This window comes from Pongo abelii, chromosome 6 (genome assembly GCF_028885655.2).
Source record: "Pongo abelii isolate AG06213 chromosome 6, NHGRI_mPonAbe1-v2.0_pri, whole genome shotgun sequence".
NCBI lineage: Eukaryota > Metazoa > Chordata > Mammalia > Primates > Hominidae > Pongo > Pongo abelii.
In genome coordinates, this window is record NC_071991.2 from 88,952,825 (window position 1) to 88,977,505 (window position 24,681).

At 39.2% G+C, this 24,681-nt stretch overlaps 1 protein-coding gene and 1 long non-coding RNA gene across 2 annotated transcripts in view; one reads left to right on the forward strand and one right to left on the reverse strand.

The window, feature by feature from the left end:
- The window catches only part of ABCB1 (ATP binding cassette subfamily B member 1), a 106,996-nt gene that overhangs the window by 69,254 nt on the left and 13,061 nt on the right, over window positions 1–24,681 (forward strand). Inside the window, exons 19-23 of the mRNA XM_024249653.3 lie at window positions 1,310–1,387; window positions 4,128–4,211; window positions 10,203–10,406; window positions 20,692–20,792; window positions 22,104–22,244. Of these exons, the coding sequence (XP_024105421.1) occupies window positions 1,310–1,387; window positions 4,128–4,211; window positions 10,203–10,406; window positions 20,692–20,792; window positions 22,104–22,244 (608 nt within the window). The remainder of the gene's footprint in view (window positions 1–1,309; window positions 1,388–4,127; window positions 4,212–10,202; window positions 10,407–20,691; window positions 20,793–22,103; window positions 22,245–24,681) is intronic.
- LOC129060430 (uncharacterized) overlaps window positions 1–24,681 on the reverse strand; it is a 43,418-nt gene that overhangs the window by 15,039 nt on the left and 3,698 nt on the right. Inside the window, exon 2 of the long non-coding RNA XR_008527145.1 lies at window positions 24,074–24,189. This is a non-coding gene — a long non-coding RNA (uncharacterized LOC129060430). The remainder of the gene's footprint in view (window positions 1–24,073; window positions 24,190–24,681) is intronic.

Consider the following 24,681-nt stretch of genomic DNA (forward strand, 5'->3'; position numbering starts at 1 on the left):
TGAGACCAGACTGGCCAACATGGCGGAACTCTGTCTCCACTAAAAATACAAAAATTAACAGGACGTGGTGGTGCACACCTGTAGTCTCAGCTGCTCAGGAGGCTGAAGCAGGAAATATCTCAGGAACCCAGGAGGCCAGGAAGCGGAGGTTGCTGTGAGCCGTGATCATGCCACTGCACTCCAGCCTGGGCAACAGAGTGAGTCCCTGTCTCTAAATAAATAAATAAATACTGTTTGGTATGGCAAGACAGTATTGGTTTTGGTTCAAGTCCTCCTTGTACCTGTTTCTGATTTTGTGTCCTTGGGCACATAAGTAAACTGTCTAAGCCTCTGTTTCCTTAGCTGTAAACTAGGGATACTGGTACTTGCCTCTTGATGATTAAAAGGATCATGTGACCAAGTGCTCAGGCCTGCATGAGGCAGTAGTAGGTAATCACTTATTAACTGAATGATTAGCCACCTTTAATTTTTAAAGATAAAACTATGAATAGATCTCTTTATTTAACATGTAAGCATGTATTACATTTTTAAAAAATAGAATATTGTTCTGGACATTATAAGAGGTGCAAAAGAAAAAACAGACTGAATTCTTTCTTTACTAAGTATTTACAGTCTCACTGGGGAATTTGACCTTACTAGAATAAATGTGACACTCTAACTACTTACAAGATTGCCATACCAACTATTAATACCACAGGTGTTTGGAGGAGGTAAAGATTGCTCAATGTAAATTTGGTTAAGAAAGTTGGATTGAGGTAGGCTTTGAGCTGGTCCCTTAAATGTTGACAATTTGAATTGGTGAAGCAAAAGAAGTTAGAGGACTATCTTTATAACATCATGGTGCTTGTGGGGACTGGAACCTAGCTTGCCTAGAAAATGGGTGAGAACAAAGTCTATGAGTTATAGGACCTTAGAAATCTAGAGATAGCAAAACGCCTAAAGATGTTAGACCATCCAACTCCTCATCTTAGTAACATGGGGAGGGAGTCCAGTGGGTAATTAAAAGCTCAGGCTCTGGATTCCCATTCTGGTTAGGATTCTCATGGATCTGGATTAAGATTCCAACTCTGTGACCTTATAACTGTGGGCTGTGGCTCTCTAAACCTCAGTTTCTTCTGTAAAGTGGGCTTTTCTGTCTACACCACCCATACAGCCTTGTGCCATGGCACACAGTCACAGAAACATAGCAAGCCCTTGAAATCAGGCTTTCTGACTTTGTCTTATCTCCTGCTTTAGCAAAGACATCAATTCTCCCTCCTTTTATTTAACTGGTGACTGAGTCCCTGACAAGGCATGTTCCTGCCCACAGGGTTTCACATTTGGCAAAGCTGGAGAGATCCTCACCAAGCGGCTCCGATACATGGTTTTCCGATCCATGCTCAGACAGGTATGTCTATCGAGGGCTGTGCCCTGGGATGTGTAGAACTCCCCATGTGTGCCCCTTGGACTCAGACAGTGGGAGTTCTGTCATGTTTCCCAGGCCTAGCTCCTATATTGGTTGTCCCTCAGTCTCACGTCAGAGATGCAGCTGAACCGCCCCCTAGGCACAGGCGAGGCTCTACTGTTTGTGTGGTCTGGGTGGGCCCAAGGAACTGGACCAGTTTGAGACAGAGCCTCCAGAGTGGATTCACCTCCAGCCTGTGTCTCAGCAGTGGTGGGCAGTGCAGGCAGAAGGCATCTTTGATACCCCTCATCCCTTTCCTCTCTTTCCTTCTTTCTCCTGGCAAACCCAGGGCACAAGTGTTTCTTTCCACGAAGAGATGCCCTCTCTACTCTTTCTTTCTGCAAATCAAAACTCATCCCTGTGGCCTATTCCTCACTGCCCATTTTCTTTTCTGAGGCTAGTCTGAAATACTAGTTCAAGCTGCAGCGTTACTGGCTGATAATGGGTTTAAGGGAATGCTTCTCACATTTTGCAGCTTCAAAACCCTAACCATTGACACGTGTGAATGTTTTCCTTGGGAAATGGGGAAGGAAATTAGAGGAATGCAACTCAGAGCAGCCCGGTTCAAAGGGGAAAGTTCCTTTAACAATCATGAAAATTTTGTATGTGACCTAAAAACTTTCCATTTTAAAAATCACTAATCACTTGCCATTGAGTAAAATGATGCTTTAGAAGTCTGCCCCAGATGTGCCAGGGGTACTCGAACCTCGAACCCTGGCTAAGAGGCATCAGTTTGGTGTGTTAGGCTTTCTAGAGGGCATTCACGTTTTGCCAGCTGTCTCTGGTTCCTCAGTTCTTCCCCATTCCTCCCATCACCATTTAGAAAGAAAATGTATTTATGGGAATTGCTAGCTAGTGACTGACAGAGCCAGGACTGAATCTGAGTGAGAGAGCACAGTTTGATGGGAAACCCTGTCCTTGGACTCTCAGGTCGAACTGTATTTATAACTCAGATTCTACTTAGGTCTACACTGAGCTTGCTCCAGGGCCAAATTTCCCATTACCCAACCAGCCTCCAAGCCAACTGCTACGTCCATTGTACTTTGGCAGCTGAGCTGATGGTTTGTAGAATGTCTCCTCCATAAATTATTAAGTAGGGCAAGCATTTATTAAGTGCCTTCTGTGTACAAGGTCTAGTACTTAGTATTGTAAGGCATTCAAACCTGAATGGTCCCTGTGTTCAAGGAAGTTACATTCCTGTGTGGAGACACTTTTAACCACTTAAGAATATTGAAAAGCAAGTTGATACATACTATAATAAATTATAGCACTATGTTTTTCTTAAATATTTTTGGGAAAAATGATAGATACTTCTTTAATGTAAATGACCAGTTTAGATAACTTCTTAGGGACCACAGTTATTTGTAAAACACATAAATTCATACTTCAAATTCACAATCGCGTTAGTATCTGTGTATTTAAAAATATAAATGGTTTTACAAAGAAAATCTTATTTTATGTTGAATGTTATATTTTAATCTGGATTACTTTTGTTGATTTGTTTTTGACTCAAATCATTTATACTGCCCTGAGCTACATTTATCTAACTGCTTATTCAACCTCTCTATTGGATGTCTAATAAGAGTTTCACTGTTTAACATTTCCAAAATTGAGCTTTTGACTCTTCCCCTCCCCACCAGCCTTATTCCTTACCCACTCTTCCCCCATATCAGTAAGCGACAGCTCTGTTCTACCAGTTGTTTGGGCTAAAAACCTTGAAGCCATCTTTGACTCTTCTCTTTCTGTTAACATTGCAAAAGCTTCCTAACTGATCTCCCTGCCTCCATTTTTATCCCAATCCTGTAGGTTCACCTTAAAACAGCCACAGTCATTTTTCTAAAATAGAAATCAAATCATATCCCACTGCCCAAACCTGCTGAAGGCTGCCTGTAGCTCACAGGGTAAGGTCTGGAATCTTGACAGTTGCCTGTAAGACCATACACTATGTGACCCCCACTCTCTCTCCAATCTCATCTCCTATAACCGCCTTTTTCCAACACACCATCTACTCCATACGCAGTGGCTCACTTCCCAAGAGTAGGGGACGGGAGGATCAGAGGAGCCAAATCAGAACACACATCTGTCCAGAGGAAGGGGGCGGCTTTTACAAATTCACACAAAGGTTCTTTTTAGGCTGCTGGCAGCCTTTAAGGCTTTCTTGCTGGTGTATGAACAGATCAGGTATGCCTTTGCCTCAGGGTCTTTGCACATGCTGTTTCTGCTTTCCCTGAGGTATTCTCATCCTTTCCTTCATTCAGGCCTCTGTTCAGATGTCCCCTTAGACAGGCCTTCTGTTTACCCTCCCCAGTCTCTAAAATAGCACCTCCCCTCACTTTTCTCTTCTCACCCTGCTCAATTTTTCTTTTATTTGTACCTTCCGTCTCTGGAATCTAAGCTTCATGAAAGCAGCTACTTTGTCTTTTTTGTTCGTACAGGTCCAACACTTAGAAATTGTGTGTAGCACAAAGTGGGCACTCAGAAATTTTTTTTGACAAATGAAATGATTTATTTATGTGTTTTTATATTAAGTTTCTTTCTTGTGTATTGAGTGTCACATCCTGAGTACTAAATGCAGGGGATATAAGTCTAAACATAAACAAAACTGACCCTGTCGCTGCCCTCTTGGAGCTGAGAGTCTCATAAACAGAGCTTTAAGGTAATAAAATCATTTTCTGTGCCACAGGATGTGAGCTGGTTTGATGACCCTAAAAACACCACTGGAGCATTGACTACCAGGCTCGCCAATGATGCTGCTCAAGTTAAAGGGGTACGTGCCTCCTTTCTACTGGTGTTTGTCTTAATTGGCCATTTTGGACCCCAGCATAAAACTAATTTTCTCCTTACAGGTGTTAGTTATCATCATTAAGAAAATGTTGAATAAATATCTAACCTACGAACATATTACATGCTTTTTGTAGCAACATGTTAACTATTTAAACATTATATACTGTACAGCATATAGATAACTTATAAACCTTTTGCTATTGCTGTTATTCATGCTATTAACAAGATGCATGTAGAATAGTTATTTAGAAAATAGAGTATAAAGTGCTCAATCAACATAAAACAGTAATTGCTACTGAAGAAAGGATGTATTTAATTGCTGTAAGAAAGTTTAGGGTCACTGTGGTTACAGAAGGGAGGGAAGACAATCCTCTAAAATATAGGTTGAAAGACATGAAAAGCACATTAAAAAATTAAGGCAAGGATAGAATAACTTTAGTCTTTATCTTTGATAACTTTAAACTTTAATAATTTTAATAACTTAAATTTTGCTACTGTATGAATCTCTTGATATAACTAGATACTATTGAACCAGCAGGTTTTGATTTTTGGCTGAAGTGACAATTTCTTCTACAACTGTTTATGGCAAAAGTCCACAAAATGATGTAGAATTTGAAAAAATTCATGTGATCTCTGGTGTGTCTTTTCCCCTCTTGAACCTTATCCATCTTTATCTTTAAATCTTTCTGTAAGATAGTACTATACTAACATTTCTTCTATCTAATATATGGGGTTTCTTTAAGAATAAATTAAGCTATAAATGAGGAAACACATAGAATTATAACATTGAAATATAAACCTTAGGAGTCCCTCTTTTTCTATTGTTTGGAATAGTTTCAGAAGGAACGGTACCAGCTCCTCTTTGTAGTTGTTGTTTTAATACAAACTTCTTTGCTTAAAGCAAACAAAACAATAAAAATCAAGGTTTAGATCAAGTTGTATAGAATGTAATTACAGGTGCACGCCTGTAATCCCAGCTACTCTGGAGGCTGAGGCACGAGAATTACTTGAACTCAGGAGGTGGAGGTTGCAGAGCTGAGATTGCACCACTGCACTCCAGCCTGGGTGACAGAGCAAGACTATGTCTCAAAAAAAAAAAAAAAAAAAAAAAAAGCAAAAAAAAGCAAAGAAGACAGAGTGGCTGGAATAAAGTGAGTGAAAAGAAGAGTCATAAGTGTGTTAAGGTCAGCATTATATCCAGAAGTAGATGGAAAACCACTGTAGGGTTTTGAACACAGAAGTGACATGATCTGAAATTTTGAAAGGATCACTATAGACACTGTGTGAATAGGCCGAAGGGGGCAAGCATAGAAGGAGTCTGTTGCAGTAATCCAGGAGGAGATGATAGTGTTTTAGACTAACATGGTTATATAAAAGGCTATAAGATATAATTAATTCTGGATATATTTTAGATGTACAGCCAACAGAATGTGTTGGTTGGATTAGATGATGGATATGAGAGAAAGGGAATTTAAAGATGACTCCAAATTCTTTTACCTGCACAATGGAAAAAAATGGAGTTGATTTTTTTTTTTTTTTTTTTTTAAAGAGACAGGGTCTTTCTTTGTAGCCCAGGCCAGACTGCAGTGGCATGATTACAGCTCACTATAACTTAGAACTCATGGGCTCAAGCAATCCTCCCTTCTCAGCCTTCCTGGTAGCTAGGACCACAGGTGTGCACCACCATGTCCACCTAATTTTTAAATGTTTTGTAGAGACAGGGTCTCCCTATGCTGCCCAGTCTGGTCTTGAACTCCTGGGCTCAAGTGATCCTCCCTGCCTCAGCCTCCCAAAGTGTTGAGATTACAGGTGTGAGCTGCCATGCCCAGCTGGAGTTGATCTTTATGAAATTCAGAAGCCTGTTGGAGAAGCAGGCTTGGGGGAGAATGGAGAGTTCTGTATGAGACATGGTAAGTTTGTGATGTCTGTATTAGACATCCATGTGTAGATGTCAAGAAGGCTGAAATTTGCACTGCTAACTTTAGTAAACCTTTTATATAATTGGTTTACTAAATAAGTTTTACTATGCTTCTCCATTCATTTTGGTCCTCACAACTCTATAGACTCCTACTCTGTAGGAGGAATATACGTGGGACAGTGAGCATTAGTCTTTGGAATAAAGGAACAGTAACCAGTGCAATGTGACATTGCACAATATGACACAGACCCTGTGGTATGGGCTCATGTGCTTTGATGGACAAATATCCCGCATCACATTTGACGTGGAAGACACAATCCTGGAGGCAATTCAGTCTTTTGCAGCAGAACCCAGAGCAGATGTATTCAGGGCATTCTGTATTGCAGTTTTTCTTCCTGCCTCTCAAATTCCTCTGGTGTTATGACCTGCCTTGGGCCACAGTAAGTTCCTGTATTTGTAAAATTGATGGTCACTTTTTCCCTCCATAGTGCTGTTTGTGAGGCCCTTTGCCGTATTCACTGTCTCTAATTGCCTGCTGGGGTCAACCTTCTGCTTCTCACTTGTTTCCTCAAAGACACCTCGAACTTGGCCCTGCCAAGATGGCTGCACTCACCTTATATGAGCCACTCAAGCAAAACTGTTTTCCAGAACTTAAAACAGTGGCTAAAAAGGAAAGACCAGGGAAGAGGAAATAAGCAGGTTGGCAAACATTGTCAACCTAGGAAAGCCCAATGTAGCTGTTATCACAGATTGGCTGAGAGAGGACTGTTGGATCTACTTTACACCACTAGCTGACCTGTTTTTGGCTGACAGGTTTTGGTTTCTCCCCTCAACCCTAGTCTTTACAATGAAAATTTTCTGGCTACTAATCTTTGCTCTTCCATTCATCTTAGTCCTCATATTTCTATAGACTCCTACTCTGTAGGAATAGATGTAGGACAGTGAGTATTAATCTTTAGAATAAAGGAATAGTATAAAAGTGTTCCTATTTCTCCACATCCTCTCCAGCACCTGTTATTTCCTGACTTTTTAATGATTGCCATTCTAACTGGTGTGAGATGGTATCTTATTGTGGTTTTGATTTGCATTTCTCTGATGGCCAGTGATGGTGAGCATTTTTTCATGTGTTTTTTTGGCTGCATAAATGTCTTCTTTTGAGAAGTGTCTGTTCATGTCTTTCACCCACTTTTTGATGGGGTTGTTTGTTTTTTTCTTGTAAATTTGTTTGAGTTCATTGTAGATTCTGGATATTAGCCCTTTGTCAGATGAGTAGTTTGTGAAAATTTTCTCCCATTTTATAGGTTGCCTGTTCACTCTGATGGTAGTTTCTTTTGTTTTGGTGGGACTGTAAACTAGTTCAACCCTTGTGGAAGTCAGTGTGGCGATTCCTCAGGGATCTAGAACTAGAAATACCATTTGACCCAGCCATCCCATTACTGGGTATATACCCAAAGGACTATAAATCATGCTGCTATAAAGACACATGCACACGTATGTTTATTGCGGCATTATTCACAATAGCAAAGACTTGGAACCAACCCAAATGTCCAACAATGATAGACTAGATTAAGAAAATGTGGCACATATACACCACGGAATACTATGCAGCCATAAAAAATGATGAGTTCATGTCCTTTGTAGGGACATGGATGAAACTGGAAATCATCATTCTCAGTAAACTATCGCAAGAACAAAAAACCAAACACCGCATATTCTCACTCATAGGTGGGAATTGAACAATGAGAACACATAGACAAGGAAGGGGAACATCACACTCTGGGGACTGTTGTGGGGTGGGGGGAGTGGGGGAGGGATAGCATTGGGAGATACATCTAATGCTAAATGATGAGTTAGTGGGTGCAGTGCACCAGCATGGCACATGTATACATATGTAACTAACCTGCATATTGCGCACATGTACCCTAAAACCTAAAGTATAATAATAATAAAAAAAAATGAAAAAAAAAGAATAAAGGAATAGTAATCACTGTAATGTCTGATATGCTAAATCAAATGAAGCCGAGGGGTTAAATCTCCTTGCAGTTTAAGGTCTTAGACTTCTTAGTTACTCTTTTTGGTACATTAAAGAATTTGCCATCTTTGATCCATCTTATTTATTTCTGTGGCCCTTCACTACTATCCAAAGCTGCACATTCATATGTCTCAAAGGTTAAATAGCCAGGTAATTCCTCTGCCATGAACTCACACCTAGAAGTGATTCCAGGTGATATTCTAAGAGCTTCTCTCACAAGCAACTAAGTCAGTAGCTGCAGTGGGAAATGAGCTCTGAGTAGAACTTGTAGATACTGAGAACAGGAGCAACTTATATCATCCCTGTGCCACAGCCATTCTCCAGCTTGCATCCTTTGACCTTCAAACTAAAAATGTGAAATGCAGAGAGCTGGCTTTGAAAACCATTCCAGTCTGATTTATCCCAAATTTGGCAAATCATCCCTTTAATATAAGCTCAATGATTGCATCAACTAAATATACAGGTGTTCTGTTATTTATGATACCTCTTTCAGCCCTGGTGCAGCTCCATGGTACAGAATTTAATGTATTTAAAGGCTACTGATAGTTATAGCACTCTTTTCCTAAGTACTAGTCTGGTGTTTATATCAGACAGGTGTTAAATGATTTTGTAGGGATTAATGTAGGGAATTATAAAGGATTCTATTGTTACTAGAAAGGGGTCCTGATGCAGACCCTGAAAGAGGGTTCTTGGATCTTGTGCAAGAAAGAATTCAAGGTGAATCCACAGAGTAAAGTGAAAACGAGTTTATTACGAAAGTGAAAAAAATAAAGAATGGCTACTTCATAGGCAGAACAGCAGCATTGGATGCTCAGATGCTTATACTTATTGTTACTTCTTGATTACATGCTAAACAAGGGGTGGATTATTCATGAGTTTCCTAGGAAAAGGGGTGGGCTCTTCCCAGAACTGAGGGTTCCTCCCCTTTTTAGACCATATAGGGTAACGTTGCCATGGCATTTGTAAATTGTCATGGCACTGGTGTGTCTTTGAGCATGCTAATACATTATAATTAGCGTATAATGAGCAGTGAGAACAACCAGAGGTTACTTTTGTCACTATCTTGATTTTGGTAGGATTTGGCTGGCTTCTTTACCACAGCTTGTTTTATCAGCAAGGTCTTAGCGACTGTATCTTGTGCTGACCTCCTGTCACATCCTGTGACTTAGAATGCCTAACCTCCTGGGAATGTAGCCCAGTAGGTCTCAGCCTTATTTTACCCAGCCCCTATTCAGAAAAAGCAGGTCTGGGGCCAGAGCAGGCATTTGGAATGGCTTGAGGGCACAGAATATTTCCAGGGTAGAGGAGATGTGCTGGACTAAATTATAGAGTGATGGACTAAACTGACTTTGTAGCTTGACTTTTGGTTTCAGAGTTGGAAATCTGGTTTACAGTTGGACATTATACAGTGGTGGATTAAATTCACTTTGTAGTTTGACTTCTGGCTTTAGAGCTGGAAATCAGTGCACACTAGTGAAAGTCATGCTTCAGACTCCCTCTGGAATTCAAGGGGAAAATCACAATGCCCGCGTACTATCTTAAATTAAATTTCATAATTTTCAACTCTGTATTTTTTCCAAATTAAACATTATATCTCAAACAGACCCAGATATATTTGAATACTATTAATGACAACCGTTAGGCTTAAATTACAAGTAATTATATACCTAACATTGGAAATTTCCATCATTCCTAGTTTGTCAGACTCCTTTATCTTGCTGATTTGCAGATATTGCTTTAGTAATGTTGCTGTGATTAATGAAGGTTTTCTTGGTATTAAAAGATCCAAAGAGATAGGAATATGTAATTGAACTCTAGATTGTTGATATTCTACTTTCAGCATTCTGAAGTCATGGAAATTCTTACTGTAGAAACTCAATAAACTTATAAGTAGACCTTTACTTTTTAGTTCATTACTGAGAAAATAATGAATACAGTCTCATGAAGGTGAGTTTTCAGAAAATAGAAGCATGAGTTGTGAAGATAATATTTTTAAAGTTTCTCTAATTTGTTTTGTTTTGCAGGCTATAGGTTCCAGGCTTGCTGTAATTACCCAGAATATAGCAAATCTTGGGACAGGAATAATTATATCTTTCATCTATGGTTGGCAACTAACACTGTTACTTTTAGCAATTGTACCCATCATTGCAATAGCAGGAGTTGTTGAAATGAAAATGTTGTCTGGACAAGCACTGAAAGATAAGAAAGAACTAGAAGGTGCTGGGAAGGTGAGTCAAACTAAATATGATTGATTACTTAAGTAGAGTAAAATATTCTAATCAGTGTTATTTTGTTACTGCTTACTATGCTCTAAGAATGTGTTTATAACCATTCCTCAAAGCAATCTTTTTTATGCTTATTCAGTAAATTAGAAACTTACAGAAAGTAGCAAAGCCAGTTCTTGGACTCAAAAACTGATAATTAACTTTAACAGACTTTTTCAGTTTTCAGGCCATTGTCTTCACACTGTTCTTCCTTCCTCCCCACTTTCCTCCTTCCCTTAGTTATCTTCTTCTTTCTTTTCTCTCACTTTCACTCTCTCTCCACTCCTTCCTTCCTTCTTTCCTTCCTTCCTTCTTTCCTTTTTTCCTTCCTTCCCTTCTTCCTTCTTTTCTTTCTTTTCTTTCAAGCTTAAATCCATTCCTTTACTGAGGAAAGTAAGCCCATTTTATTTGTACATGTGAGGGGGAGATTAAATATGGAAAAACGCTAGGGGTATTTATTATACTTGTTTTAAATTACTACCACTCTTTCTTTTTTTTATCATGCTCCTCCCTTCATCCTATTTCTGTTTATCTTTACCCTTTTTTTACTTCTTTTTTCTTCCCTGCATGCTTGTCTATTTTTTTCCATTATTTAACCAATTCTTATGTGGCATTTACTGTGTTTCCCGGCAAACGTCTTATTCCTTATAGCAACCATATGGGGTCTATTATCTCATTTTTCTGGTGGGGCTGAGGCATAGGCAGGTCATGGCTCTGGACTTTAGAGCTGATAGGTCTTGGAGCTGGGATTCAAACTCAGACAGTTGTGCTTCAAAGTTGTTTCTCTTTCTGTTATGAAACGAAGAGTTCCTCTGATGGCAGAATGCAGTCTGATATCACATGATCTGTATCATAGTGGAAATGAGAGGTCAGAGCAGGGCTGACTGCCATAACTAACATTTAGGACAGGGATATATATGTGATGAACATTCTGAGGTTCCCAGGAGTTAGGGCAGGGACTCACACAGATCAGAGTGGCTCTGGTTGTCAGTAGGCCCAGCTACCTCACCAAGTGAATGATGAAGAAGGCCCCACATGTTGGTCATTGCCACTAATGCTTTGTCCTTTACCTCTGTGCTGTCTCTTCAGACTCTTTATCCCATTTTGGGGGGTTTCCCTCTGGAAAATCTTTTGGGCCAGCAGTAGTGCCTCCCCAGCCAGTGTCTGTAGGGGACAAACCTCATGCGAAGCATCCTATCAGGCTCCCAGAGGCCTATTTCTGGAGGTACATCAGGATGGTGCTGACCCACAGGGGTCTATTGTGGTCTGGCTCAAGTAACGTTGGCCCCTGCCAGGGAATACATTCTGTGCCAATGACTTCATTTAATATTGTACTTTGGGGGTCTCCCCCGTGGTGTTGACTCTTCCCCTGAGAAGATGGAAAAATTTAGAACAAAATATTAAAAAAGGAGAAAACATTCTAGGTAACAGTGTCATTATTTAATGAGGTATTTGAAATGTCCCAGAAGGGAGTCTTAGATTGCTTTTAGGAAGAAGATGATCCAATCTGATCCTAAGGTAATTCATGCAAACCACAGGTTAGCACCTTTGAAGTGACACATGAGATTTAAGACCGTTGGAGTTCTGTCAGAGGGGCCAAAGGAAGGGGAGCAGATGGAAATGAATTATGTGTGGATATGGCAGATTTTCTGAGTAAAGGTCAGGGATGTGATACATTTTATAATTCAGGGGTGGCTCATGAGAAGGACAGAAGTAGGTAGGGAAAGTAGTGGATCTGCACCAACCAGTCCACATAATATTGAAAATCAACTTCCACCTGATCACAATTCTCAAGCTGCTACTTAGTACTTCTTATATAACAAGTATCATACTAACAGCTCTAAATACATGATCTAATTTAATGCTCTCAATAACCCTGTTGAATTATCCCTGTTGGATAGATAACGAAACCCAAGATTCAGAGAGATTAAGTAACTTGCTCACAGTCGCACAGCAACAGCCTCCTAACCAATCTCCCTGCTTCAACTCCTTCCATTCTTGTCCAACTATAGTCTACATTCTTACAGAAGTCATTCTGATCTCTCATAAATAAAAATCTGATAATGCCAACCCTTACTTAAAACTCCCAAATGGCTTCTGATCATACTTGGAACAAAATCTAATCTTTTATCATGGATTATCAAACTCTGTATGATCTAACTCCTGATGACCTTTATGGCCTTATCTGGCATCACAGTCTCTTACGCCTGTGTGCCCTGGCCCAGTGGGCATTCTTGCAATTCCTGGAATGTTTTAAGCTGATTGCCTCTGATCTTCTCTTGGCTGACTTTACATTATTCATATCCCAAAATTATTACCTCTTCAGAGAGGCCGTTCCTGACACCTGAATTAATTCATGATACTTTGCAGCCCTTGATGTTTCTTTCCTATTTCTTTGTTTATTGGTTAATGGTGTACCATTTGTTTATTGATTAATGGTGTATGTGACATTACAGCCCACATTTATTCTGACTGCATGACGTCAAAATCTGCTCATAACCTCTACCCTGCCTGTGATCTGTGCTCTGCAGTTTTTCAGCACATTATTGTGGACTAGTGAGCATTTTTATAAAATGCAGGTGACCCTTGAACAGCACGGGTTTGAACTGAGTGGGTCCACTTATATGTAGCTTTTTTTCAATAAATGTATTGGAAAATTTTTTGAAGATTTGCAACAATTTGAAAAAACTCACAAGCCATGTAGCCTAAAAATATCAAAAAATTAAGAAAAAGTTAAGTATGTTATAAATGCATAAAATATATGTAGTTACTAGTCTTATTATTTACTACCATAAGATATACACAAACCTATTATAAAAAAAAAGTTAAAAGTGATCAAATTTTATGCACACAAACACTTACAGACCATATAAGGCACCATTCACAGTCAAGACACATGTCAACAACTGTAAAGATACAGTGTGACATGTTTTGGCTCTGTGTCCTCATCCAAATCTCACCTTGAATGGTAATAATCTTCACATGTTATGGGAGGGACCCAGTGGGAGGTAATTGAATCATGGGAGTGGGTTTTTCCCATGCTATTCTCATGATAGTGAATAAGTCTCATGAGATCTGATGATTTTATGAAGGGGAGTTCCCCTGCATAAGCTGTCTTGCCTGCTGCCACGTGAGATGTCCCTCTGCTCTTCCTTCATCTTCCGCCATGATTGTGAGGCCTCTGCAGCTATGTGGAACTGTGAGTCCATTAAACCTCTTTCCTTTATAAATTACCCAATCTCGGGCATGTCTTTAATTAGCAGCATGAGAACAGATTAATACATAGTGTTAAATCATAAAATAAAACCATAGTCTGTACTGTACTACCCCAGTAATTTTGTAGCCACTTCCTGTTGCTACTGCAGTGAGCTCAAGTGTTGTATCTGCTTAAAATGCAGTGACACTAATCATCTCAGCAGGAGCAGTTCATCTCTCCAGTAAATTGCATATTGCAATAAAAAGTGATCTCTCATGGTTCTTGCGTATTTTAAAAATCATGTTTAGTGCAATATCATAAACATTAAATAACACCAGGGAACTCATATCAAGTGACACTAGTGTTGCTGGAAGTGCTCCCAACAAGCAGAGAAAAGTCATAACATTACAGGAAAAAGTTGAATTGCTTGATATATACTATAGATGTGAGGTCTGCAGCTGCAGTTAGTTGCCTGCCATTTCAAGATAAATGAATCTAGCATAAGAACCATTGTAAAACAAAACAAACAAAACAAAAACAAAATTCGTAAAAGCCATCACTGTAGCTACAACAGCAGGTGCAAAAACCTTGCACTTTTTGTACAATACCTTTATCTGATATTGAAAATGCAGCTTTCACATGGGTGCAGGACTGCTGTAAGAAAGGCATACCTATAGACTCTAATATGATTAGAGGAAAAGCAAAGTCAATTCAAATTAAAAGTAAGTTGAAGGTTCTAGAGCTGGATCATTTAATGCCAGCAAAGGATGGTTTGATAATTTTAGAAAGATAATTTGGCTTTAAAAAAATGTCAAGATAGCAGGAGAAGCAGCTTCTGCCAATCAAGAGGCAGCAGAAATGTTCCTAGATGCTATTAAAAAAATCATTGAGAAGAAAGGATATCTGCCTGAAAAGGTTTTTAATGCAGTTGAAAGTGCCTATTTTAGAAAAAAAAAATGCCACAAAGGACTTTTATTAATAAGGAAGAGTAGCAAGTCCAAGGATTTATGTCAGAAAGGAATAGGCTAACTCTACTGTTTTGTATAAATGCAATCCGGTTTAGGATGAGTCCATATCTATAGATGTGCTCTTATGTGTAAAGCTGCTCATCCCTGATCCTTGAAGGGAAAAGATAAGCCTCAGCTGCCAGTATTTTGGTTGTACAACAAGAAGGCGTGGACAATGAGAGCACTTTTTTCGGATTGGTTACATTGATGCTTTTTTCTTGAAGTCAGAAAGTACATAGACAGTAACGGACTGCCTTTTAAAGTTCTTTTGATATTAGACAATGCTCCTGGCCACCCAGAACCCATGAGTTTAACATCAAAGGTATTGAAGTGGTCTGCTTGCCTCCCAAACATGTCTCTAATTCAGCCTTTAGATGAGGGGATTATAAGAATCTTTTTTTTTTTAATAAATTTTTTGTAGACATGAGATCTCACTGTGTTGCCTGGGCTGATCTCGAACTCCTGAGCTCAAGCGATCCTCCTGCCTTAGTCTCCCAAAGTGCTAGGATTACAGATGTGAGCCACTGTGCCTCGCCACTCATAAGGATTTTTAAGGCTCATCACAAAGCACATGGTACTCTACAGAAAGGATTGTTAATGCTATCGTAGAGAGCCACCATAGAGAAGAACATCATGCAAGTCTGTAATCCTAAAACGATAAATTTCTGCTGGAGAAAACTGTGTCCAGATGTACATGATTTCACAGGATTTATGACAGAGCCAATCAAGGAAACCACAAAAAGAAATAGGAGATATGAAAAAAAAAGGTGGTGGGTGAAGGCTTTCAAGGTATAGATTTTGGAAAAATTCAAGAGCAAATAAACATCACACCAGAGGAATTAACAGAAGATGACTTGATAAAGATGAGTGTTTCCAAACCACTGCCAAACAATGTGGAAGAAGATATAGGAGAAGCAGTGCCAGAAAACTAACTTTACACAATCTGGCAAAAGAGTTTCAGTTATTCAGGACTGCTTTTAACTTCTTTTATGACATGGACCCTTCTGTGATACAGGCACTGAAACTGAAGCAAACAGTGGAGGAAGGATTGGTACCATATTGAAACATTTTTAGAGAAATGAAAAAGGAAAAAGTCAGACAGAGACCACAATGCATGTCAGTCACACCAGGTGTGCCTGCCTTTCCCGCCTCGCCTTCCACTTCCTCTGCCTCTTCCCCTCTGTCACCCCTGAGACAGCAAGACCAATCCCTCTTCTTCCTCCTTTTCCTTAGCCTATTCAATATAAAGATGATGAAGATAAAGACCTTTAAATGATCCACTTCCGCTTAATGAATAGTAAATATATTTTCTCTTCCTTGTGATTTTCTTAATAACATTTTCTTCCCTCTAGCTTACTTTATTATAAAAATACAAATATATATTACATATAACATACAAAATACATGTTAATTGACAGTTTATGTTATTGGTAAGACTTCTGGTTGACAGCAGGCTATTATTAGTTAAGTTTCTGGGGAGTCAGAAGTTATATGTGAATTTTCAACTGCATGAAGGGTCAGTCTCCCTAACCCCCATGTTGTCCAAGGCTCCATTGTAGATGCTTTTTTCCTTTTCAGAAATAAAAGCCATAAACTTATTTATTTGAGGGTAGGAAGAGTAATGTCAGGAGGCTGTTTTTTCTTTCTAGAAACATACATTTTTATTTCTTCAAAATTATTTAGTACACAACAGTTTCCGAGGGAAACTTGATGCTATTTGTTCTTGGATTAGAAGTTCTTTCTCCTGATGGTGATTACCGAGTCTCCATTTAAAACTCTTGGAATAAACGAAGCTGTGAGGATGCGGGGTGCTAATTAAGCCTTTTCCTAATTGCTTCATTGTGCGTCAAGATGAAGACAGTCCTGAAGTTATTATACTGTTTTACTCACCACTTTTAGGTCTGTGACTCAAACTCCCACTTTTATTGGGCTATATACACACCAGAAAAGCAATGACATTTACAAACCAACCTCAGACAAGACACTCCTGCCTTAGAACATGGTGCACGGAAAATATTTCTTAAAACTATTACACTGAAATATACAGTAAAATCTATTTTTCAACAGACGTTGTTATAGTCTGTTGAATTTTCTTACCAATCTAGAAAACCTGTTTGTTAGAATTCTGATAATTAGAAATATTTCTTTTTTTTTTTGCTTGTGAAACTTCAGCTTTTATTTTATTTATTTTTTTATTTTATTATACTTTAGGTTTAGGATACATGTACCGGTTAGTTACATATGTATACATGTGCCATGTTGGTGTGCTGCACCCACCAACTCGTCATTTAACATTAGGTATATCTCCTAATGCCATCCCTCCCCCCTCCCCCCACACCACAACAGGCCCCGGTGTGTGATGTTCCGCTTCATGTGTCCATGTGTTCTCATTGTTCAGTTCCCACCTATGAGTGAGAACATGCGGTGTTTGGTTTTTTGTCCTTGTGATAGTTTGCTGAGAATGATGGTTCTAATGTGTCTGACAAAAGAATTGTCTTTGGGAATTTGAAGGTGAATTTTTTCTCCTCACCTTTTGCTTTCTGCACTTTTACGATTTTCTAAAGTGACTATATATCATTTTTATAATGTGTAAAAGAAGTTTATACAATATTTTAAAACAAACCTGCCATTTTCCTAACTTTCTAAGTATCTTATGGTAAACATAATTCAATCTTCTTGGCCTGTTAGTGTAAGAATAATATTTTAAATTTTATTTTTAAATAAGTTTTTGTCTCTAAGAATGTTACTAATTTTTCTTTTACTTCTAATAGCTTTTGATATTAGTCTTCAAAACTGACTTAATGTCTTATGAAATGCTTACTGTTATGTTTGAAGTTAGGTAATTTATGTAAGATTCAGTGAAGAATAAGTGGAATTTCGCATTTATGATTTTAAGCTATAAAACACTCTAAATTAAATGTGTCTTTATTAGAATCTGTTCTGACCAGTGCAGAGGCCAAAGAGAGGAAGAACATCTTAAACAATAAAGAGTCATTTCTCTTGGTGACTTATGATTCTGGAAATTATTTCTCTTAGAAACATAGCATTAAAAGGGACTTTAGAGACCCTCTAGTCCATCCTTCTCATTTGGCAAATGAGGAAAACGAGACAGCATGTTGGTTCAAGGTGGTGTGGCTGCTGTAGGCTGAAATCTTATCTTGTACACTGGTGTTCTTTGCTTTTGCCATATCCGTTTACTCAGACTCCAGAGGTGATGAAGGATGTATGTTTCCTAATCAAATTGCCTTGTTGGAAGTAACATTCAATTACAACATAATTGAATGATGGAAACTTTCTTTTTAAGATGGAGTCTCACTCTGTTGCCCAGGCAAGAGTGCAATGACGCCATCTTGACTCACTGCAACCTCCATCTCGCAGGTTCAAGCGCTTCCTCTGCCTCCCAGTAGCCTGGGATTAAGGCATGTGCCACCATGCCCAGCTAATTTTTGTATTTTTAGTAGAGATGGGGTTTCACCATGTTGACGGTGGCTGGTCTCAAACTCCTTACTTCAAATGATCCACCTGCCTCCATCTCCCAAACTGCTGGGATTACAGGCATGAGCCACCATACCCAGCCCAAAACTTTCTGGAAAACAGATTGATAGTATGTGCCACATTCCTTAAAAAATTAAAAAAATTAATTCAAGCCAGGTGTAGTGCCACGTGCTTGTAGTCCTAGCTACTTGGCAGACTGAGGCAGGAGGATTGCTTACCCAGGTGTGTGAGGCTGCAGTGAGCTATGATGATCACACCTGTGAATAGCCGCTGCACTCCAGCCTGCGCAACAGAGCAAGACCCCGTCTCTAAAAAAAAGAGTTAGTTTTCTTTGACCTATTAATTTCACCTTAAGAAATTTTCCTAATAAACCAATTCAATATGGACAAATGTTTAGTTACAAAGATGTTTATCTCGCCATTATTTTTAATAAAAAAGGAATTGAAAACCTGGCTCAACAATAAAGGAATACTTAATTGGTTATGATATTAAAGGACTCATTACACATCTCATTATTAATGTGTATTTAATGAACTTGGAAAATGCTTTTGATATGAAGGTAAAAAATAATGATATAGAGCTAAATATAGCATTTCATTCCAATCTTGTTAAATATATTTATGCACTTAGGAAAAAAACAATATGGAAATGTGTAAAATATACCTTTTTATTTTTTTTAAAAAAAAGGACACATTCATTCAGCATCATGATCAGACTATTACATTTCACAGTCAACAGCATGGGTGCAAAAAAAAAATCCACATTAAAACCCTTTGTTGTAATGCTTTACACTTTCCACAGAACAGAAACTAAAATAATCTGTTATACAATTAGTCACAAATATAGTCCTCGAGTTTTTTACCCATACACGTGAGTATTTGTCTAAAACATGTCTTCTTGTAGCAGCTAGGCCCTGCCACCACTGTGCTTGTCTGAGTTCACAAATCTGTTGTAAACTGTAGCTTCTCTGTCACTTCTCTGGCTCTTATCTCCTGCTAAGCTTTGTTTCCTGGCAGTAATTTAAAATCTTCTGCCACTGCTGTAGCTACTGCTGCTACTGGAACTGCGATAGCCACCTTGGTTTCATGGTTTGGCAAAGTACTGGCCTCTACCAGCATAGGGGCCAGAGCTTCTGCCTCCAAAGTTTCCTCCCTTCATGGGTCCAAAATGTAAAGACTAATTGTTGTAATTGCCAAAATCATTGTAGCTTCCACCACCTCCAAAATTGCTTCCATCATTACCAAATCCATTATAGCCATCCCCGCTGCCACTATATCCACCACCACCACAGCTGCCTCCAAAGCCACCATGACCACTGAAGTTTCCTCCACGACCAAAGTTGTCATTCCCACCGAAACTACCTCCACGACCACCACCAAAGTTCCTGGAGCCACTTTGCCTCTTTGGCTGGATGAATCACTCACCATCTCTTGCTTTGACAGGGCTTTCCTAACTTCACAATTGTGGCCATTCACAGTATGGGTATTTCTCAGTGACAGTCTTACCCACGGAATCATGGTTGTCAAAAGTTACAAAAGCAAAGCCCCTTTTCTTGCCACTGCCTTGGTCAGTCATGATTTCAATCACTTCAATTTTTCCATACTATTCAAAATAATCTCCTAGGTGATGTTCTTCAGTGTCTTTAATGCCACCAACAAATATCTTTTTCACAGTTGGGTGGGCATCTGGTCTTTGAGAATCTTCTCTTGAGACAGCTCTCTTTGGTTCCACAACTCTTCCATCCACCTTGTATGGCCTTGCATTCATGGCTGCATCCACCTCCTCCACAGTGGCATATGTGACAAACCCAAAGTCCCTTGAGCGCTTGGTATTTGGATCTCTCATTACCACACAATCCATGAGCATTCCCCATTGCTCAAAATGGCTCCTCAGGCTCTCATTGGTCAACCAATGAAGAGCTCAACCTCTTCATTGTTTGGGCTCATTAGGAGACTCTGACTTAGACATGAAGGCAGGGGAAAGAGAGACTTTAAGGAGGCTTCCTTGGCGGCTTCCACAGGCAGAAAGGAGTAAGCGTCCACAGGCAGAAAGGAGTAAGCCTTCGAACATATCTAAAATTTACTTTTTATTGCCTTCATTCTTTCACTATCTTCCAAACATTCTTCAGTTGTCACAAATAGCAATGATAAAGAGAAAAATATAAACATCACATTTCAAAAATAATGTAAAATAACTGTGAACTTAAAATGTGATCATCATAGAAGAAAGAGCACTGCAATAGAAGTACTGTGAGTTCTCTGGTTAATTTTGCGAAGCCACGTAAAGCTATGTGGCTTTAAGCAATGCCTCAATCCATTTAAGTCTTAGCTTCTCTTTCTGCAAAGGAGAAGTTTGAATTAGTCAATCTTCCTTCCAGATCCATAACTCAGTTTGATAAATTACTTAGTATCTTTTTCTACAGAGAAAATGCTCATACATAATAATAAATATGTAATCATAAAATTATTTTCATTAGTCTGTTTTATAGAATTCAAATTAATCACCACTGTTTACCCTTGTGCCTCTTGGTGATCGGTGCTGTCTGTTACAGATCGCTACTGAAGCAATAGAAAACTTCCGAACCGTTGTTTCTTTGACTCAGGAGCAGAAGTTTGAACATATGTATGCTCAGAGTTTGCAGGTACCATACAGGTAATAACCGCTGAAGAGTGGGAGGGGAGTGTGAATAATTTTTCAATCATCATATTTGTTTTTAGAGGGATTACTTTGGCTAGAAGGTAGGGAGCAAGTGGAGAAAGTACTCGAAGGTAACCCATTGAGAAACAGTTGTAATTATGCAGGAGAGAAATTACAAGACCCTGAACTAAGGCAGGGACATCTCTGAGGTAGAACCTGTAAGAATGGGTCACTGATGAGAAGGGAGGGAGATATGATGCTGAGAATGACTATCTGATGTCCAGTTAGGATATGACTCTGTAATTTGCTCTAGTTGAAAATGAGTTATTTATGGAACCTGAAATTTGAGGTACCTGTGGGACACAGAGAGGATGGTGCTTCTTGGATTTACCTGTCTTTCTGCTTTTTACCCCTTCTCCAGTGCAGACCTTCTTCCTTTAACACAGTCATCCCAGTGAGGGCTCTAATAAGTGGTGTGAACATAAGCAAGTCCAACCTTTCTGAGTCTGTTTCTTATAATAAAAGGAGAGAGCTGGACTTTATTGATGGATTTTTAAGCTTTTATTTTAAAAAAATGATGGTAGAGCCTTTTTGTCTAAAAAAAAATTATTTGAAATCTTCTTATGTGATGAAGATAAAAGCAGAGTTGATCTGGTAGCAGGAGGGATTGGAAGCCCAGGGCTGCCCACTTGCTAACCTGCCCCCACCCACACCTCCATATCACTGAGCTGGATCCATATCATGATTCTAGAATGTCAACCCCTTTTTAAAGCCTTCTCTAAGACCCCCAAAGAATTTAGTGCTTCTCATTTAATCCTATAACGGATTATTCATAAGGCACCTCCAATGCATAAATAGTAATTCAACTCAAGTCAGGACTCCTAAGTCAAGAACATGCCTGTTTCCTCTATGTCAACCCATCATGGCCCCTGCACCTTGTAGGTGTTGGGTAAACGTGTGTGGAATGAATATTTACATAGAGTACTTCCATGTTGTGTGTCCAAAAGTGGGGGAAAAGGGAGATAACTTTTACTTATTGATCCCTAACCGGCTCTTTACAGTCATTGGATTATCTTCTCTTTACATCAACACTTTGAGGTGTAGTTAATTCTACATTAAAGATAAAGACACTGAGTCTCAGAGGTTAGGCAGTTTCCCAAATTTGCATAACTGTTAAGTGTAAAGTGAGGACCAAACTTAGTTCTTTGGAAACGAAACCCATTTTTGTTGGTCATGCCTCTGTGCCCTACTGCCAACCTATCGAAAGTTACATTTTAAGGACTGAGAAATGAAAGTGGAATGAGTTTTCAAATATCTTCTTTTCAGAAACTCTTTGAGGAAAGCACACATCTTTGGAATTACGTTTTCCTTCACCCAGGCAATGATGTATTTTTCCTATGCTGGATGTTTCCGGTTTGGAGCCTACTTGGTGGCACATAGACTCATGAGCTTTGAGGATGTTCTGTTGTAAGTATTGGGCTATTATTTAGTTAAACTCTAAAAATAAAACTGGGATGAACATGCTTCATGTCTAGATAGGAAACCCTACTGTGAAGCCTCATGAAGAGATTCTGGTGATTCCTCAAGTGGCATTTTTGCCTCTGAGTCTTCATGTGCCACCATTGAAGCACCCCCTTTCATTTGGAGGAGGAGGAACTTCTTTCCTCATAGCTGGCTCACACATAGCTGACCTTTCCAAATCTGTGACTGGGTGGAGTGATTCCATTCAGAGATTTTGAGAAGGCCTTGGCATTTGGGAAGAAGCCTAGCCCTGAGCAAGGAGTCTGACTGGCTCCTTTTAAAGGACTTTCTTACAGAGCAAGTAAAGTACAGATGTGTTGTACTAAGTTCTGCAAGCCTTTGGCGATTCCAGGATAGGTTTACTTTCCCTTGATAAGAGAGGAGTTGAAAAGTAAGAGCCAAATGAATTCAGAAATGACAAAGGAAAAGTTATATTGGGATTTTTCTGCTACATTGTTCTGAATGTAGATAATTGTACCTCGGTCAGAGGAAGATAAGCCTGAAGCAATTATACTACAAAATTACCCAAATATGCAGTTTGGTGGTCAAAAGTATGTGCAATCTTTCTGAGCTTCTAGAGTGGAGGTGGGTAAGATTCTGCCTCTTGATAGCATAACATAATTAGTGGCAATATAGTTTTATATTTAAACCAGAATCATATAAGCCTGGCAGTGTAATGTGTTAGTATAGTATTTCTGTCCTTTTTAAACATTGAGTTGTTCATGCATTACAGTTTGCTCAGGATGACCCCCAAATAGACGTCTAAATTTCCATTAAAGATGTACATTGGACAAATGATATGCAGGTGCGATTTGTGATTATGACCTAGAGATCAAAACCAAGTATCACTGGCATTGGGGCTTTGATTAGATAATTATTTGATATATTGCTTTACTCCAAAAAATTGAATTGATGAAAGTTGCTGACATTGGGGCATTTAGGTTTGCAAAATCAACCTTCCAAGTTAAGGAAAAGGAAGACCTATCTGAAGAGCAGTGCATTATAAAAAGGTCCCATAGGTTTAAATGATCACAAGTCCAAGATTAACTATCAGTGTATTTTATTTAGTGCTAGTTAAACAAACAAACAAACAAAGACTAGTGACACAATATGCTACATAAACATAGGCATAGAGTCCAAAGGAAAGAAAGCAATGAATTCCCTGTATTCTGGGAGGGTTCCCAAGTATTATGTCTGTTCCAGGCTTGCTGTTTAAAAAAAGCATATTAATAAATGTGTCTAGAGAAGGGCAGTGAAAGGAGTTATCAAAGAATCAAAGGAGTTTTTAGCAATATTTCAAGACTTGTAGGCCTGTCTTATGCAAAAGGAAGTAAATTTTTTCTTCAGTTTGAAAAAGAACTGTTGAACAATAGACAATCAAACATGCTACTTCCTAAAACAGAGGATGGAAGCCAATTTAGGGGAGGTGTCCAGGCACGAACGTGGAGAGCTGGACTTGATACCTGTAAGGTCCTTCCCAACTTTAAGTTGCTATGATTCCCATGTCATAGATAAGAACGTCAGTGCATCTTAAGAGCAACATGATATCTGGTTCTGTAAGAAACTTTCTTTTTGTTGCACAATTCATAGGTTTTTAAGAATCTGATGTAATTCCAACATCACTGACTGTACCCGCTGTTGATCACCACAATAATGCTGTGTAACAACCAGCCACTAAACCTCAGAGACATACATATTTTTACCCACAAACCCGTGGGTTAGCTGTGAAGTTCTACTGATCTGGATTAGGCATAGTGGATCTCAGCTGGACTTACTCATGTGTCTGTAGTGGGTTGTGTCTGTAGCTGGTTGGTTGGGATTCACACAGCTCTCCTCCATGTGTGCCTCATCCTCCAGCAGGCTAGCCTGGGTTTGAGACAGTGGCAGAATTCTGAGAGAGAGAGAGAAAAGAGAGAGAGAACACATGCATGCATGCTTACAAAGCATATAAGTCCCCCTGATTCATAGGCTTGGAATTGGCAAAAGTGATTTCCACCATATCCTGTTGGCCAAAGCAAGTCACAAAGCCAGCCCAGATTCAAAGGCTGCTGCAAAGGTCACAGTGCAAGAGGATGAGGATACAGAGAGAGGTGGAAAAAAAATGGGCCATTTTGCAATCAATCTATCACATTGACATGAACTTATAAGGAAATGTGTTTGTTTTATTTTTAACATCTGTTTTATAACTATTAGAGGCAAAGCTCTCTGGTTATAGAAGTGTCAACTTTTGGCCAGGCATGGTGGCTCACACCTATAATCCCAGCACTTTTGGAGGCTGAAGCAGGAGGTTTACTTCAGCCCGGTAGTTCGAGACCAGCCTGGGCAATATAGGGAGACCCCCATCTCTACAAAAAATAAAACAATTAGCTGGTGTGGTCATGCA